Source organism: Loxodonta africana, chromosome 4, assembly GCF_030014295.1.
Source record: "Loxodonta africana isolate mLoxAfr1 chromosome 4, mLoxAfr1.hap2, whole genome shotgun sequence".
Taxonomy (NCBI): Eukaryota; Metazoa; Chordata; class Mammalia; order Proboscidea; family Elephantidae; genus Loxodonta; species Loxodonta africana.
This window is the reverse complement of record NC_087345.1, coordinates 80,896,251-80,913,620: the sequence shown is the minus strand read 5'-3', so window position 1 is coordinate 80,913,620 and position 17,370 is coordinate 80,896,251. Positions and strand designations below refer to the sequence as shown.

General features: G+C 41.5%; 1 protein-coding gene across 6 annotated transcripts in view; it reads right to left on the bottom strand.

Moving 5' to 3' along the window:
- Positions 1–786: 786 nt before the first annotated feature.
- TIMELESS (timeless circadian regulator) overlaps positions 787–17,370 on the bottom strand; it is a 45,760-nt gene continuing 29,176 nt past the window's right edge. Inside the window, exons 14-29 of one of the 6 annotated variants that reach the window (XM_064284050.1) lie at positions 16,085–16,219; positions 15,833–15,984; positions 15,039–15,136; positions 14,833–14,953; positions 14,525–14,726; positions 14,116–14,261; positions 13,350–13,435; positions 13,141–13,258; positions 12,971–13,053; positions 12,595–12,737; positions 12,219–12,387; positions 12,068–12,136; positions 11,821–11,939; positions 10,227–10,467; positions 10,019–10,123; positions 787–9,883 (exon numbers count right to left, since the gene is read on the bottom strand). In XM_064284050.1, coding sequence (XP_064140120.1) covers positions 9,810–9,883; positions 10,019–10,123; positions 10,227–10,467; positions 11,821–11,939; positions 12,068–12,136; positions 12,219–12,387; positions 12,595–12,737; positions 12,971–13,053; positions 13,141–13,258; positions 13,350–13,435; positions 14,116–14,261; positions 14,525–14,726; positions 14,833–14,953; positions 15,039–15,136; positions 15,833–15,984; positions 16,085–16,219 — 2,061 coding nt within the window. In that variant the 3' untranslated portion in view covers positions 787–9,809. Of the gene's footprint in view, positions 9,884–10,018; positions 10,124–10,226; positions 10,468–11,820; positions 11,940–12,067; positions 12,137–12,218; positions 12,388–12,594; positions 12,738–12,970; positions 13,054–13,140; positions 13,259–13,349; positions 13,436–14,115; positions 14,262–14,524; positions 14,727–14,832; positions 14,954–15,038; positions 15,137–15,832; positions 15,985–16,084; positions 16,220–17,370 lie in introns of those variants that run through there. The other 5 variants (XM_064284052.1, XM_064284053.1, XM_064284054.1 and 2 more) reach the window with 5 other exon arrangements.

The following is a 17,370-nucleotide window of genomic DNA, read 5'->3' as shown; positions in this document are numbered from 1 at the left end:
AGAATCCAGGAACATCATTCTAATCTAAGAAGTCAAATTCAAAGTCACTTTCATATATAAAATAAAGATTAATAATAAATAAAATCACTAGCCCTTATATAATACATAGTATGTGCCAAGTCTGTCCTAAGCGCTGTACATATAATTCATTCAACTCCATGACTAGGTACCATTATTAGCTAAAGTAGGGTTTAGAAGGAAACTTATACCTTTAAATGCTTATATTAAGAAGGATTAAAATTAATCTTCCAAGCCAGGTGTTGGTAAACCATGGCCCACATGTCAACTATAGCTTACTGGCTGTCCTTGTACAGCCCTCAAGCTGAGAGTGGTTTTTACATTTTTAATTGGCTGGGAGAAAATTCAAAAGAATACTTTGTGACATGTAAAATTCAAATTTCAGTGGGTCCATAAATATAATTTGATGGAAACATAGCCATGCTCATTTGCTTTGGGCATTGGGTACAAATTGGGAGAGTGATTATCCAAAGACAAGATACACATAGGTGAGTGGAGCAATAATAAATAGAGGTACCTGCACTTGCAGATCTTCACCAGTCCAGGATTAATACCTTGTTGTTAAGTGCCGTCAAACTGATTTTTGACTCATAGTGACAGAGACCATAGGTGGCAGTGTCATCACTTTGCATACTTTTAAGGCACGGTGGAGCATGGATTGTTTTGTTATAAAATTAAATGGCAAAGTATTGTGTTTACTATGCAATGCCACTATAGCTGTGTGTCTTAGTTATCTAGTGCTGCTATAACAGAAAGACCACAAGTGGATGGCTTTAACAAAGGGAAGTTTATTCTGTCCCAGTCTAGTAGGCTAGAAGTCTAAATTCAGGGCGCCAGTTCTAGGGAAAGGCTTCTTCTATTAGCTCTGCAGGAAGGTCCTTGTCATCAATCTTCCTTGATCTATGAGGTTCTCCATGCAGGCACCCTGGCTCCAAAGGACATGCTCTGCTCCCAGTGCTGCTTTCTTGGTGGTATGAGATCCCCAACTCTCTGCTCACTTCCCTTTCCTTTTATCTCTTGTAAGATAAAAGGTGGTGCAGGTCACATCCCAGGGAAACTCCCTTTACATTGGATCAGGTATGTGACCTGAGTAAGGGTGTTATAACCCCACCCTAACCCTCTTAACATAATCTAATCTTGCCTCATTAACCACAGGCAGAGATTAGGATTTACAAAACACAGAAAAACCAGATCAGATGACAAAATGGTGGACAATCACATAATATTGGGAATAATGACCTAGCCAAATTGATACACATACTTTTGGGGGATACAATTCAATACATGACACTGCGCTAAAAGTATGCATTATGCTGTCATTTCCAGACTAGGCACTCCTCATAATATTCTCAACTCACAAGAAAGCAGCCAACAGTGCAATAATAAATTTAAAAAATGAGTATCTCATTATAGCAGAATTTCTTCACAAAAGTAAACTATGAAATGAGGCTGCACATGAAGAAAAGTTTCCAAGTGGCTCATTTGTTAACCAAGCAAGGAAAACTGTTTACCAATAATGAGTTAATTAGATTGTATTTGATTGTAGTATTCAAAGCAATGTGTCCAGAGAAAATGACCTTGTTTAAAATTATTAGCCTTTTGGTGAGAAGAGCTGTCCGAAAAGTTGATTACAAGCAACATCAGTAGTCAATTAAAAAACAAGCCAAATAATTTTGAATGACTTGTCTCTTGATGAGTGGACACATGCTATCAGCACTGCTCAGTTGTTTATTCAAGGAGTCAATGGCAAGTATGAAGTGACTGAAGACTTAGCCCTCTACGAACAGTTTGGGTGGAACAACTACAGGTGAGAATATTTTCACAGAAGTTGAATAAACACTAATTCAGTACAACATGAAGTAGAATATATTAACACGTATTACAACAGATGATGGGAAATCTATGTATGGAGCAGAATACAGGTTAGTTGGACAAATTTACTAAGTTTGTGGAAGCTATTTAAAGCCTATGGTTATTCATTATTATTTTTATTTATTTTTTATGGCAATATACACAACTAAACATACATCCATTCACAATTTCTACATGTATAGTTCAATGACATTGGTTACACACATTGCGTCCTCATTCTACCTGTATCCATTCATTGTATTATTCACAAGCAGATACTTCGCAAAAAATGTTTGAAGCTATCAGGTGTTATTAAACCAGTAGTGTTAGCAGTGAATTTCATTTGCCCTCATGGACTTATCCACTGTCAGTTCCATGAATTTTGTCAAAAATAAAAGCTGGACTGCCCAGATAGGGAACATAACAGAGAACCCCTGAAGGAACAGGAGAGCAGTGGGATGCAGACCTCAACGTCTCATAAAAAGACCACACTTAATGGTCTGACTGAGACTAGAAGGACCCCGGAGGTCATGGTCCCCAGACCTTCTGTTAGCCCAAGACAGGAACCATTCCCAAAGCCAACTCTTCAGACAGGGATTGGACTGGACTACGGTATTTTTTTTTTTTTTTTTTATAGAAAATGATACTGGTGAAGAATGGGCTTCTTGGATCAAGTAGACACATGAGACTATATGGGCAGCTCCTGTCTGGATGGGAGATGAGAGGGCAGAAGGTGTCAGAAGCTGGCCAAATGAACACGAAAATAGAGAGTAGAAAGAAGGACTGTGCCGTCTCATTAGGTGGAGAGCAACTAGGAGTATATAAGCAAGGTGTATATAAATTTTTGTATGAGAGACTGACTTGATTTGTAAACTTTCACTTAAAGCACAGTAAAAATTAAAAAAAAAAAGCTAACCATAGAGTTACCACATGGCCCAGAAATTCCACTCCTAGTTGGAAGAGAAATGAAAACATATGTCCACACAAAAACTTGTACACGAATGTTTATAGCAGCCTTATTCATGAACCCATGTCCGTCAACTGATAAACGGATAAGCAATTGTAATATACCCATATAGTGGAATATTACTCAGCAATAAAAACAGTAAAATACCGATACATGCACAACATAGATGAACCTTGAAAACGTTATGCTAAGTGAAAGACGCTAGTCACAAAAGCCACATATTGTATAAAACCCAAAACCACCCATTGCCGTTGTGTCGATTCCGACTCATAGTGACCCTACAGGACAGAGTAGAACTGCCCCATATGGTTTCCAAGGAGCTCTTGGTGGACTTCAGCTGCCGACCTTTTAATTGGCAGCTGTAGCTCTTAACCACTAGGCCACCAGGGTTACCATGTATTGTACATGGTACACAAATCCACAGAGACAGAAAGTAGATTAGTGATTATCTCCGGCTGCAGGAGTTGGGGGAGGGTGGAATGGAGATTGACTAATAGGTATGGGCGTTCTTTGGGGTGATGAAAATGTTCTAAAATTGATGAGGGTGATGGTTGTACGACTATGTGAATATAATAAAAACTACTTTAAATGTGTGAATTGTATGGTATGTAAATTTTATCTTAATAAAGTTGTTACTTAAAAAAGCAAAAAAATAAAAGCTGGATATTCTGACTTGCACTACCACAGCAGTCCAATGACTTAGCATTGATAAAGTTTGATTGCAGTTTTTTGAGCTCGAGGTCAAGAGTGAATTTTTTTTTTTAAAAGAACTGCCCTCAACCATCATTACTGAACACTGCTTGGCTTTGTAAATTAGCTTCTGCTGCAGACTTGATGAAGTTTCTTCATGAATTCAACCTAAAAATTACAAGGCAAAACACGGCTTATATCGAAAGCTTACACTGTGTAAGTCATTTCAAAAAGTAATTTTGTTTGAATCACAAGTAATTTTAAGCTATTTTAAACACTTCCTGTGCTGTCAGAAGTTAAAACAAGAAGCAAGATCTCCATTCCCATACAAATTTGCAGTGGAGCTGGACTATATGAAGAATGGGGCATTAGGATTGGAGGAAGACTCATTAACAGCCTGCATCATACAGATGACATAACATTGCTTGCTGAAAGTGACAAGGACTTGAAGCACTTACTGATGAAGATCAAAGACCACAGCCGTCAGTATGGATTACACTTGAACATAAAGAAAACAAAAATCCTCACAACTGGACCGATAAGAAACATCATGATAAACGGAGAAAAGATTGAAGTTGTCAAGGATTTCATTTTACTTGGATCCACAATCAACACCCATGGAAGCAGCAGTCAAGAAATCAAAAGACGCATTGCTATGAACAAATCGGCTGCAAAAGGCCTCTTTAAAGTGTTGAAAAGCAAAGACGTCACCTTGAGCATAAAGGTGCACCTGACCCAAGCCATGGTATTCTCAATCGCCTCATATGCATGTGAAAGCTGGACAATGAATAAAGAAGACTGAAGAACTGACTCCTTTGAATTGTGGTGTTGGCAAAGAATACTGACTGTACCACGGACTGCCAAAAGAATGAACAAATCTGTCTTGGAGGAAGTACAGCCAGAATGCTCCTTAGAAGCAAGGATGGTGAGACTATGTCTCACATACTCTGGACATGTTATCAGGAGGGATCAGTCCCTGGAGAAGGACATCATTCTTGGTAGAGGGTCAGCAAAAAAGAGGAAGACCTTCAACGAGACGGATTGACACAGTGGCTGCAACAATAGGTACAAGCACAGCAACAATTGTGAGGATGGCGCAGGACCAGGCAGTGTTTCGTTCCGTTGTGCACAGGCTCGCTACGAGTCGGGATCCACTTGACAGCACTTAACAGCAACATCAACATGTTTCTGAGCTCAGATTACAGTTCTATGAACATTTTTTAGACCTCGATGCAAGTGCAAAGGAAATTTCCCTATTTCAAAATCTAATTGAGGCTTCCCTATCTTCAGATGGAAGTGATCAATCTGTAACGTATTGATTGACATGTCAAAGTATTAAGACAAGATCCTAATAGTATTTTACAAATGCCTTCCAAGTGATGACTGTGCTCAATTAAAATCATACATAAGTGGACTGGTATTGGGATTTGGCAGATAACTATCTGTATGAAAAGATATTCTCAAAGATGAAATTATAAAATCTCCTTACAGATCAGCATTAACAGGTATTTGCTATAAACTTCATTGATAGGGAATACTAACTTCATACCCTAGAGGAAAAGAATTCCACTCTCTCACATTAGTAGACATGCATTACAAAAAATTGTATGCAATTATTGTTATATTTTGATATCTAATAATAAATCTGTGGAAACTTATTTTCTCGGTATGTAAGTACCTACCTACAGGGGCCTATCTACATAAAGTAGCACCTGGGGCAACTAGTGTTAAATTGCTGAATGATCTCTCACAACTGGTGATGGAAACTGTGATGGTCGGTAGAAATTGTTCATTGGTGCCTCACCTCAAGCAGCACACAGGGCACCCACTCCCCGCCCAGATAGGCCTCTGCCTACATAATATCCTCAATTTTTCCTCTTGGGCTGCATCATGAATTCAATTTAAAAAAAAAAAAAAATTTTTTTTTTCCTGTCCCCGCAAAAGTGTGTGTTATCAATTTGGCTGGGCCATGATTTCCAGTATTGTGTGGTTGTCCTCCATTTTGTGACTGTAATTTTATCTCAAAGAGGGTTAGGGTGGGACTCTAATACCCTTACTAAGGTCACATCCCTGATCCAACGTAAAGGGAGTTTTCCTAGGGTGGACCTGCACCACCTCTTACGTTACAAGAGGTAAAAGGGAAGGGAAGCAAGCAGAGAGTTGGGGACTTCATACCACCAAGAAAGCAGTGCTGGGAGCAGGGCGCATCCTTCGGACCTGGGATCCCTGCATGAAGAAGCTCCTAGTCTGGGGGAAGGCTGATGAGAAGGCCAACAGAGAGAGAAAGCCTTCCCCTGGAGTTAATGCCCTGAAATTGGACTTATAGACTGCTTTACTGTGAGGAAGTAAACTTCTCTTTTTAAGCCATCCACTTGTGGTATTTCTGTTATAGCAGCACTACATGACTAAGACAGGCCACAAAACCTAAAATATTTATTATCTAGCCCTTTACATAAAAAGCTTGCCAACCCTGACATAAGCTTTCAGATTTAGAAGCAAAACAAAAAAGGAAAAGAACAAATTAAACCTGAAGTCGCAGAAAGCAGTAAAAGAGGTAAGATAAAAGTAAAAATCAAAACAGATTATCAGTGAACATGACAGAGTAGGGAACGTCAAAGTCCATCCCGCCACAAAAGTAATTGATAAACTGGCAAAAAAGTCTACATCAGCTTTTTGAATCTCAGAATCTAATCAAAAGCTTATAGAAACCAGGGGAACACTTAATCAAGAAAGAGATAAATCTTGGTAAGAGTTTTGTAATTACCCTGGTACCATTCTCTCTGCTTCCCAGCCTGGTGGTGGCCCTGAAGACAGCAGCCTGTTATGCATGGTTTGTATCTAGTAGTGGAGGGGGCAGATAGACTCTATTATGAAAGAATTGAGGTTGGCTGTTTTGAACTGTCTGGTGGTTCCCTGAAGGACCGGCTAAAAGGACTTGCCTTTATTTTGCCTAAGCAGCTGGGGTAGGGAGCATTTACTGAAAACATTTAAAGGCAAATGTATTAGTGACCTGGGGCAAGGGATGACAATTGGGGCAAAAAATAATTAACCAAAAAGTCTAGAAGAAAAGGTTGGGGAACAAGATGCTTTGAGGAATAAAGGATTTGAAAAGCTCCCACATATTCCTGGGAATCTAGGTCACATGCGTGCCAGGGCTGAGCTCAGGCTCAGAAAATAACTGAGGAGGCCCTAGCTCTCACCTCTTGCTGATCTTCAGGCTCTGTGCAAGCAGGAAGTGAAGGCTAAGGTAGAATTGTAAACTGCCTGACTGAGTGTCGAAGGTGTGCCTCAACATATACACAAACTTATCTGCAAAGACTGGGAGTTTCTGTTTTGTTTTTGGTTCCAGGTGTTCAAGGAAATCTCTGATCCAGCTATATGTTGTCTATAAGAGAGTCACTTTAGATTCAAAGACACAAATAGGTTAAAAGTGAAAGGATGAAAAAAGATAGTCTATGCAAACAGTAAGCAAAAGAGAGCTGGAGTGCCTATATTAGTATCAGGCAAAACAGACTTTAAGACAAAAAAGGTTACAGGAGACAAAGAAGGACATTATATAATGATAAAAGGGCCAATCCATCAAAATATAACAATTATAAACATACATACACCTTCCAACAGAGCACCAAAATATATGAAGCAAAAACTGACAGAATGGAATGGAGAAATAGTTGAAGACTTCAATATCCCACTTTGAGTAATGGACAGAACAACTAGACAGAAAATCAACAGGGAAATAGAAGACTCCAAGAACACTATAAAGCAACAAGACCTAACAGACATATACAGAACACTCCATTCAACAATAGAAGAATACATATTCTTCTCAAATACACATGGAACCTTCCACCTTAAGGAACTAGAAAAAGAAGAGCAAACTAAACCCAAATCAAGTAGAAAGAAGAGAACAATAAATATTAAAGACAGGGAATAGAAAAACAATTAAGAGAATCAATGAAACTAGAAATTGGTTCTTTGAAAAGATCAACAAAATTGACAAACCTTTAACTAGAAAAAAAGAGAAGGCTCAAATTACTAAAATCGACCTTACAGAAATACAAAGGATTATAAGAGAATAAATAATTGTACTGCAACAAATCAGGTAATCTAGATGAGATGGAGAAATTTCTAGAAAGATACATATTGTCCAAACTGACTCAAAAAGAAACATGAAATATGAATAGAACTGCAACAAATAAAAAGACTGAATCAAATAGTCGAAAATTTCCAACCAAGAAAAGCACAGGAAAAAATGGCTTCACTGATGAATTCTAGCAGATATTTAAAGAAGAATAACACCATTCCTTTTCAAACTCTTTCAAAAAAAAAAAAAAAAGAGGGAACACTTTCTAACTCACTCTATGAAACCAGCATTACACCGATTCCAAAACTGAAGATGCCAAAGAAAAGTACAGATCAATATCCCCTCTGAAAATAGACACAAAAATCCCCAATACAGTAAGAGCCGAAGGAATCCAGGAGCATATTAAAAGGACTGTACACCATGACCAAGTGGATTTATCCCAGGAACGCAAGGTGGTTCAACAAATGAAAATCAACCAATGTAATACGTCATGTTAACAAACAAACTACACGATCATCTCAATCAATACAAAAAAAGCATCTGACAAAATCCAACACCCTTTCACGATAAAAACAAAACAAAACCAGGAATAGAGCTTCCTCAACATAATAAATGGCATCTATGAAAAACCCACAGCTAACATCATATACCAAATAACAAGTGCTGGTGAGGATGTGGAGAAAATGGAACCCTCATATACTGCTGGTGGGATGTAAAATTGCACAGCTGCTATGGAAAAACAGTTGGGTGGTTCCTCAGAAAGTTAACCACTGGTGGTACGGTGGTTAAGCACTCAGCTGCTAACTGAAAGCATGGAGATTTATGTGAACTCACCAGCCGCTCCATAGCGGAAAGATGTGGCAGTCTGCTTCCATAAAGATTATAGCCTTGGAAACCCCGTGGGGTAGTTCTACTCTGGCATATAGGGTCGCTCATGAGTTGGAATCAACTCAGTGGCAGTGGGCTTGGTTTGGGCTTATGTCAGGAAAATTCAACTAAGGAAGTTAACATACAAAAGTGTCATAAGAAACATTTTACATAGGAAAGAAAAAAAAAGTTAAGCATAGAATTTGGTAATTCCACTTCTAGGTATATATCAAAAAAACTAGGAAGCTGGGACTCAAACAGATACTTGTACCTCAGTGTTCACTGTAGCATTATTCATAATAGCCAAAAGGTGAAAACAACCCAAGTGTCCCTCAAGAGATGAATGAACAAAATGTGGTATATACATAAAATGGATTATTATTCAGCCATAAAGAGAAATGAAGTTCTGATATATGCTATGACATGGATGAAGCTTGAAAACATTATGCTGAATGAAATAAGCCAGACACACAAAGGACAAATATTATTACAATCCCACTTATATGAAATACCCAGAATAGGCCAACGCATACAGACAGAGGTTTATTAGTGGTTACCAGTGGATTCTTCCTGTTGCATACTATGGTTACTCTAAAGATTTATCCTAGACAAAGGATCCTAAGGTGAGTTTTTGTGTATTCTATAAGGCGGAAAAAGAAAGCAGAAAAAAGGAAGGGCAGATGATTTCTTTTAACTCTAAGTACAGTTCTTCTTCCAAGAGCACAGCAGGTGGAGGGCTGGGGGACTTGGACAGATTGCCAAGACAGACCAAGGTTAGCTATTTTTAATTTTACTTGTTTAATTCAATGCCAACCACAAACAACACATTCATCAGCTGGAGATTAGCACATTCCAACCCTACATCAACTTTCGGGGCTGGCCTAAATCAGGGGTCTATGGTGTGATCACAAGAAAGAAAATCAGCGTGCGGGCATCTGGTCTCTTAAAAATGATGTAAAATCCTCACCTATCATGATGTCATAAAGTTCCCATCCGGTGCTGTGACCCACCTCCAGCAGAAACCCAAAAGGCACACACCAATAAGGCAGTCCAGAGTGCCCTCTATATTCATTCGCTCACTCATTAGATAAGGGGCTCTAGTAATTACTGGCATAGAGATAAAAGGAGTAAGTCTCCAGGGCATACTGATAAAACTGAAAGAAATAAAAAATGGGTGCAGAGAAATCCAACACTGTTGCATGAAATTCCTGGGCCCTAAATCTATTGCTTTGGTCCAATAAGAGAGTTCTTGGCTCCTGTATGACCCTCCCAACTCTGACTTAAATTCATCATCTGTAAACGAGCCTGTCTCCACCCCTAGGCTCTCGCTCTTCAGTCAGTTTCATCTTCATCCTCAATGTGAAACCGTTTCTTCTTTTGGATTCCTGGAGCTCCCACCTCTGGTGCTGTGGGAATGACAGAGGAGAGAGAAAGAATATCTAATATGTTAAGGGGGAAAGAGGGTGGTGGAGTTTATCTCCAGGACTGAATAGAAGAGTGATAAAGGAAAGACAAAAGTAGGCCCCAGCCAGAATGCCTACCTTTGCTCCTGCCCTCATCTTCCTCCTGTTCCTCATCACTGTCCAGCAGTTGTCGCTTCTTGGGTGCTGCCTTCAGCTGCTCTTTCCCATCAGTAGCCCCTTCCTCTGGAATGGCCATAAGAGGTATAAAATTAGGGAACTGGGGACTCATTTCCTGAAAATACCCTATCAGCCCTCTAGACCAACACAGTCGGCACATAGTAAGTACTTAATAGAGAAGCAGTCCTGCTGTTACCCTCTGGGGACGCCAGGCCTGCTTTCTTTTTCCGGGCTAACAGGAGGGCCCTCAGGGCTTGTGCTCGGTGTTCCTCACCAGGCCCTTGTTCTCCATGGATTTCAAGTTCTAGCTCTGGTTGCAGCTTTTCCTCTTCCTTTCGTTGACTCAAAGAAGCTGCTAGTCTCCGGAGATGAGTGGGACTTAGCTTGGCTGGAATTCGCCAGAAGGTTTCCTACAGGGGCAAAGAAGGTGAAAATCACAGCAAAGGGATCAGTGTCTAGTTCACCAGGTTTTTATAGTATTCACTGAATAAATATGACCCTACATTGGTGGTGAAGAACTACAAGGGTTGTGAATTTCACTTATTGCTTATTTATCTAATATATACCCAATGCCTAGCACAATGTCTGCTATATTAAGAGGCTCCCAGTAAATATAGTTGTTAATTAAAAAACAAATGAATGGATCCTGGGGACTGAAAGGTGAATAGGACATGATTCTTGCTTTCAAGGAAACCACAATCTAATAGAAGATACAACTGGGGATATATCAAGGGAATGAACAAGTCTCAGCTGCCAAGGTGATTACTTTTGCTTCAGGGGTTAAAGGGTGAAAGGGACTGCTACTCAGAAGAAGTGACAATTGAGCTGAGTCCTAAAGTTTGGGTTCATCAGAAAGTCAGGTGTATGTATGTGTGTATACAGAGCCTTCCAGTGGAACAACTAGCATTATTAACCACTTGGAGGCATGAAAAGGCCTGCTTTTGGACGATCAGAAGTAATATGGGATGGCTATGGTGTAAAGTAGGTATGTGGGTCACATGGTGGTAAGGTTACCAAGGCCCACAGGCCAAGGCTGGGAATACCACTCTGGACTCTGTCCTACAAACAGTGGGGAACCATCAAGTGCTCTAGGAAGGGGAGTGACACAATCAGAGCTATATTTTAGAAACATAACTCTGGGGCAGTATGGAATATGGACAGAAGGAAAGAGAAGACTGGAGGGAAGAAGACTGGCTGCTGCAAGAGTCTTCGTCAGAAATGACGAAGCACTCCCAAGGTTCACCCTTCAGCCAACGATTAGACAGGCCCACAAAACAAAATAAGACTAAAGGGCCACACTTGCCCAGGGTCAAGGACTATAAAGTAGGAGGGGACAGGAAAGCTGGTAATAGGGAGCCCAAGGTCAACAACTGAGAGTGGTGACATGTCATGGGGCTGGTAATCAATGTCACAAAACAATACGTGTACTAATTGTTCAATGAGAAGCTAGTTTGTTCTGTAAACCTTCATCTAAAGTACAATATAAAAAAAAAAATAATGTAAAAGGCCTGCAACATAGAAGACATCCCATAAAGGCAGTCATTTTTTTTTTACATTCTTTTTTTTTTTTTTAATTTTTATTGTGCTTTAAGTGAAAGTTTACAAATCAAGTCAGTCTCTCATATAATATAAAGGCAGTCATTTAAAAAAAAAAAAAATAGAAATGATAAGGCAATTGCAATGAGGAGGAAGAAATGTATTTTGGAGGTAGAACCAACACGCCTTAATGACTACCTGCTTGGCAATGTAAGCGGTGTGTTTACCTGCCCAGAGGCAGGGGGCTGAACCCCTAGCTTGCTTAACAGCTGCTGAAATTGTTCATTTTCCATTGCTTCCTCATTTTCTTCTGTCAATGGCACCAATGGAACTGACTGGGAGCAGCCTAGGACAGGGTCAGTAGTCATATAGTTAAGATGTACAGAAGAAAGAACTAGTCCTCCATCCCAAGACCAGGTTGCCAACAGCCTCCAGTGCTCCAGCCCTCCTAAAACCATCATTGTGTTCACTTACCATCCTCTTCCCGATCGTCTGCTACTCGAATCAGGCAGTTCTGGAGCCATAGGAGGGGAGCAGAAAAGCCTAAGGGAAGGAGGAAAACTTATATTTGGCCCCTTCTCCCAATGCCTCCGTCTGAGACATCTCTCACAACCCAAGCACTCACCTTCCTGATGCAGGTTTTGCCCAAGGTCTTCAGTTGGGAGGACTGAGCTACCCTGGGCTTGATCTGCTCCCAGGTCCTCTTCTTCCTCTTCTTCACTCTTTTCCTCTGACAGGTTATCTTCTTCAGTATCTTCCTTGCAAAAATTTTTCAGAGACTCCTCTCCATTGGGCTAAAATTCATTGAAGTGTGAAATGAAAAAAGGAGGCAAGATGAGGAACTGTGCAGTCCTCTGGTTTCTGTCCACCCCACTGGGGGAACCTAACCACTGGGCCAGGCTATCAGAACAACCTGAGACAGGAGAATCTGCATGGGCTATTTCTAGGGAGGACTCCAGGGGCAGTGGCCCATGTAGGCAGAGCAAGGATGAGATTGTTACCGAGCTGGAGGGTGCCAACTTCTTCCGGCGTTTCTTGTACAGCTCCCGCCGCTCAGTCACCAGCCCCAGGGCCATCAGCTTATCCACTATTCGGGCCCGGGAGCGTTTGGCTGTGATGTTCTTCATGATATGACCCAGGACATCTATAGAGAAGAAATGTGTGACTTCCCAACAGCGATAGGGGAAAGGGATTAGTAATGAAAATCGGAGGTTTTTGGGAAGAATCTAGCTCAATTCACTCAAAAATGACATCTCATATATAGTAAATGGACAGAAAAAATGGGATAAGCCTTCCTTGAGAACAGGAGGCAAGGGGCAAAAAATTAGATAGCTTGGTTCTCAACTCACAGGTTCCCTGAACTTCCACCTCACTTACCATCTGAGTCCTGGAACTCCTCAAAAAGCCGTTGCAGCTCCAGCTCCTGATCTTCTGTCCATAATACAATATGAGTTCCTTTCCTGTTCAGGAAAGTGAATAGTGGAAGAGGTTGCCCAGGGTGAACAGAGGATTTCCCATTCCAATTTCCTCCAGAGCATATCCTCTACCTTTGGAAGTCCTTGACACTGTCAGCCAGTCCCAGCCGTACCAGTTGATGGATGATCTGCTTGCGTGTTCGAGGAGCAGTAGGCAGGTGTGCCAGGATGGCGTCTACCACATCTTGACCTCGGGGTAGAGAAGAAGTGAGGAAGTAAAGAGGGGCCCTGGAGCTCAGGCTGCCCTCCTCATAAGCTCTTCAGATCTCCAGATCTCCTACCTTCCACATCCTTATGGGCGAGGTATAGTTCCCGAAGCTGGGCCTCCTCCTCTGGGCTCCACATAGGGGGCCTGCGACTAGAAGACCTTAAGGACAGAAGGGACAAGGGGAAACATGTAGGTTTTTGGCCCAAAAGGCGGAAACCAAAGGCTCTCTCTGCTCAGTTCTGAATGGAACAAATCACCAAGACTAGAGGAATAACATGTAGGGCGAAGCAGGTAACTCCAAGGAATGAGTTAGCAGAGGCTGATGGCGTGCTTCCTTCCCCTCACTCTCCTCCCACTTAACCCAAGAGTCAAACTAAGAGATTTTCCAGGCTGGGCCTAATGGGGTCTGATACTGCAGGGACTGAGGACATTATGGGGAAAAGAAAGATGTATGAAAGGAGAAGAGCTGAGATTCTATGAGAAAGAGATAAATATTTCTATGAATGCTTACGGTTTCCCAGCATGTTTTGGGATAAAGCATGTACAGACTCTCTCTGGGGGCCACCCCACTCCCAACAGTGACCACTTCATGAAGGTGGCTGGCAGAATAAACCCTTCACTGGTGATGCTAGTGAAGGAGGAGGAAACTAGCTAGAAGACTTAGGCTCCAGCCCTTATTCTTGAGTGGCCTGAAGTAAAGCATTTCACCTTCTGGGCCCGTTTCCTCACCTATGAGAGGGAAGGGAAGGTTGAATCAGATGATCTGCAAGCTCTTCCAGCTTTGATACCTTGTGACACGTCCACCCTTACTGCCCATCTTTTCCTAGCCTCAAGCTTACCCGCCATCCAGGGACCCATAGCCCTCAGTCATCTCTCGAACCACAGCTGTGTTCTTCCAGAACAGCAGCTCAACGAAGGCTTTTTGGTTGACTGCAGTCAATGCAAAGAACTTGGCCAAAATGTACCTGGCAAACGTCACTAGCTCCTGTAGGAGAGGAAGGCTGTTTTGAGGCCTCTGGACCAAATGTGTACATGAATCTGGTCCTTTAGATATTCTCTCTACACCTGTTCCCAGCTTCCCCTCCTCACTCACTCTCTCTTACATCCTTCCCCATGCAGTTCGCTCACAGCTCTCTCATCTCCCAGCCCTTGACACTTCTCGGCATCCCTTATCTCCTGAAGACTATCCTTTTACTGCCCCAGGACTCCCATACTCCTTCAGACCCCCATTTTGTGGTATTCCCTCACTTTGTAGGCCCCAGCGGCAGGGTCACTAAGCAGACGATTGAAGAGGCAGAAGAGTGACAGCTGGAAAAGCAGGGCTTCCATTTTGAGGTCATGGGCCAGCCGATGCAGCATCTTGACAACACAATGGTTAGTGTGGGCACTATTCTGCTTGTAGCTCCGCATCAGCAGCACGTAGGCTCGGACTACGGTTGAGCACGCAAAGCTGCGCCAAGACAGGGAGGGAGAGGATGTCAGCACAAGAAAGACACAGCTCGTCTTCATGGCTTCAGCCACCACCCTGGAACCAACTCAGTCCTCTCAGTACGCACCGTCTCAGATAGTCCAGAAAATTAAATTCTTTTTCTGACACCTGGACTACTTGCAACTCCTCCTCTTCCTCTTCTTCTTCATCTTCCTCCTCTGCCCCTTGTTCCTCTGGTCCCTGCTGCCCTATAGAAAAAGTGGGGATGACTGGATCTCTGTTATGCTAGAAAAGAGCTGGAAGGGAATAGGTGTGAAGGGAATGGAAACTCACGGGGAAGTGGAGCAGAGAGGATCTGTTTCAGCAGCTGGATCTCTTCCTCTGGGGAAATATCTTGACAGCCAAATACATCCCCTTCTGGCCACACCTCTCTGGGACACAGAAAGAAAAAAGGTTTTAGTCAGTGGGAACCTGAGGTATAATTTGACCTGAGAGAAGTAATTTAGATTTATTTCGTTTGTCCGACAGAAAGAGAATGCAAATTGTTACCTCAAAGATGAAACAAAAGCTCTACAAAAAATTTTCCTCATAAGCCACATGGCAATGAAAATCACAGAAGAACAAAATGCAAACAATCTAAATGCTTGAAACTTGATTAAGCAAATGTACGTATTCACACAATGGTATTTTACAGCCACTAACAATTATAAAAACACAGCTGATGAGAAATGGTGCTCACAATATATTGAGAAGTGAAAAAAAAAATTACAAATCAGCATGTGCAATATTCCATTTTTGTAAAAAGAAGGTGTATATATCTATATACTACACAAAGGGGGAAAAATACTTTGGAAGGTTACTCATCAAAATGTTAGTAATGGTTATCTTTGACTAGTAAAACTATCTTAATTTTTTCCTAATTAACTGTGCTTTCTGGTCGTTCTCAAAAACAACAACCAACAAACCAATCAAAACTCTCCCCAGGACCCACTGCTCAATATTGACCCCCAAGATTCCGATGGAATGTCTCTCTTTTGAAGACTGAGAACCCCTGTACTACAGTGAGAGGTTCTCCCAACCCCAAAAGCCCAGGAACTGGGTCCAGGAGGGGGTGGCAGGGTTCTTACCGGGCAGACCTGAGAAGGCTCAGGGCCTGTGGGGCCTGGCCAGCCAGGAGACAGTCTTGAATCCGCACCATGGCTTCTGCCCGCTGCTCTTCCACTGGCACCTCTGAGGCCGCATCAAAGGGAACCACGGAGTCCAAACTGAGCTGAGGAGCCTAGAGAAGGGTAACACTAAGGGAGCAGAGAGGAGGGAAACCCAGACAGCCTACCCAGAGCACCACCCTCAAGGAAGATAGTGCTTCTGCAACCACCTACCTGGCCATAGCACAGCAGCTGCTCAGCCAAGGCTGGCCACGTGGCCTCCAGTTCCTCTAGGCTACATGGGATATTATTAGAAGCAGAAGGCTGGTCTAGGGCCTTCTTCTTCTTCTTTCTCTTCTTTCGTTTATTCTACAGGGAAAGAACTGTGTAAGCATGGCAGGAGGGCAAAGAGGCCTTTCTCTCATCACTTCCTTCCCTATAACAAAATTAATTAGCTAGACAGATCAATAAACAGGTAATGACATTACAGTGTGGTAAGAGCTATAACATGGATGAGCTTAAGATGCCATATCAAAACACAGGAACAGCAAGTAACCCATTTCTTGGGGTTAGAAACGGCTCCTAAAAGCAGTGATATCTTGAACAGAAGCCTGCAGAGTAACATATTGGCTATAAGGATCAAATATAAGAAATTCTAAATGAAATGAATGAAAAAGCTTTCAAAATTCTGAAGCACTATGTAAATATAAGCTATTATTTTTTCTCTTAAGAAGCAAGAGAAAAGAGGCCCCGGATAAATAAGGCATTACTTACTGAAAAAGAAGAACAAAGTGGGAGGCCTTACTTTACCTGTTTTGTACACCACCACAGTAGTCAAAACAGCCTGATACCGGTACAAAAACAGATACACAGACCAAAGGAACAGAATTGAGAATCCAGACATAAATCCATCCACATATGAGCAGCTCATATTTGACAAAGGCTCCAAAACAGTTAAATGGGGAAAAGACAGTCTTTTTAACAAATGGTGCTGGCATAACTGGATATCCATTTGCAAAAAATGAAACAAGATCCATACCTCATTCCATGCACAAAAACTAACTCAAAATGGATCAAAGACCTAAATATAAAATCTAAAATGATACAGATCATGGAAAAAAAAATAGGGACAACATTAGGAGCCCTAATACATGGCATAAACAGTACACAAAACATTTTAAAGAATGTAGAAGAAAAACTAGATAACTGGGAGCCCCTAAAAATCAAACACTTATGCTCATACAAAGACTTCACCAAAAGAGTGAAAAGACTACCTACAGACTGGGAAAAAGTTTTTAGCTACGACATTTCTGATCAGCACCTGATTTCTAAAATTTACATGATACTGCAAAAACTCAACTGCAAAAAGACAAATAACCCAATTAAAAAACGGGCAAAAGATATGAATAGACACTTACTAAAGAAGACATTCAGGTAGCTAACAGATACATGAGGAAATGTTCACGATCATTAGCCATTAGAGAAATGCAGATCAAAACTACAAGGAGATTTCATCTCAC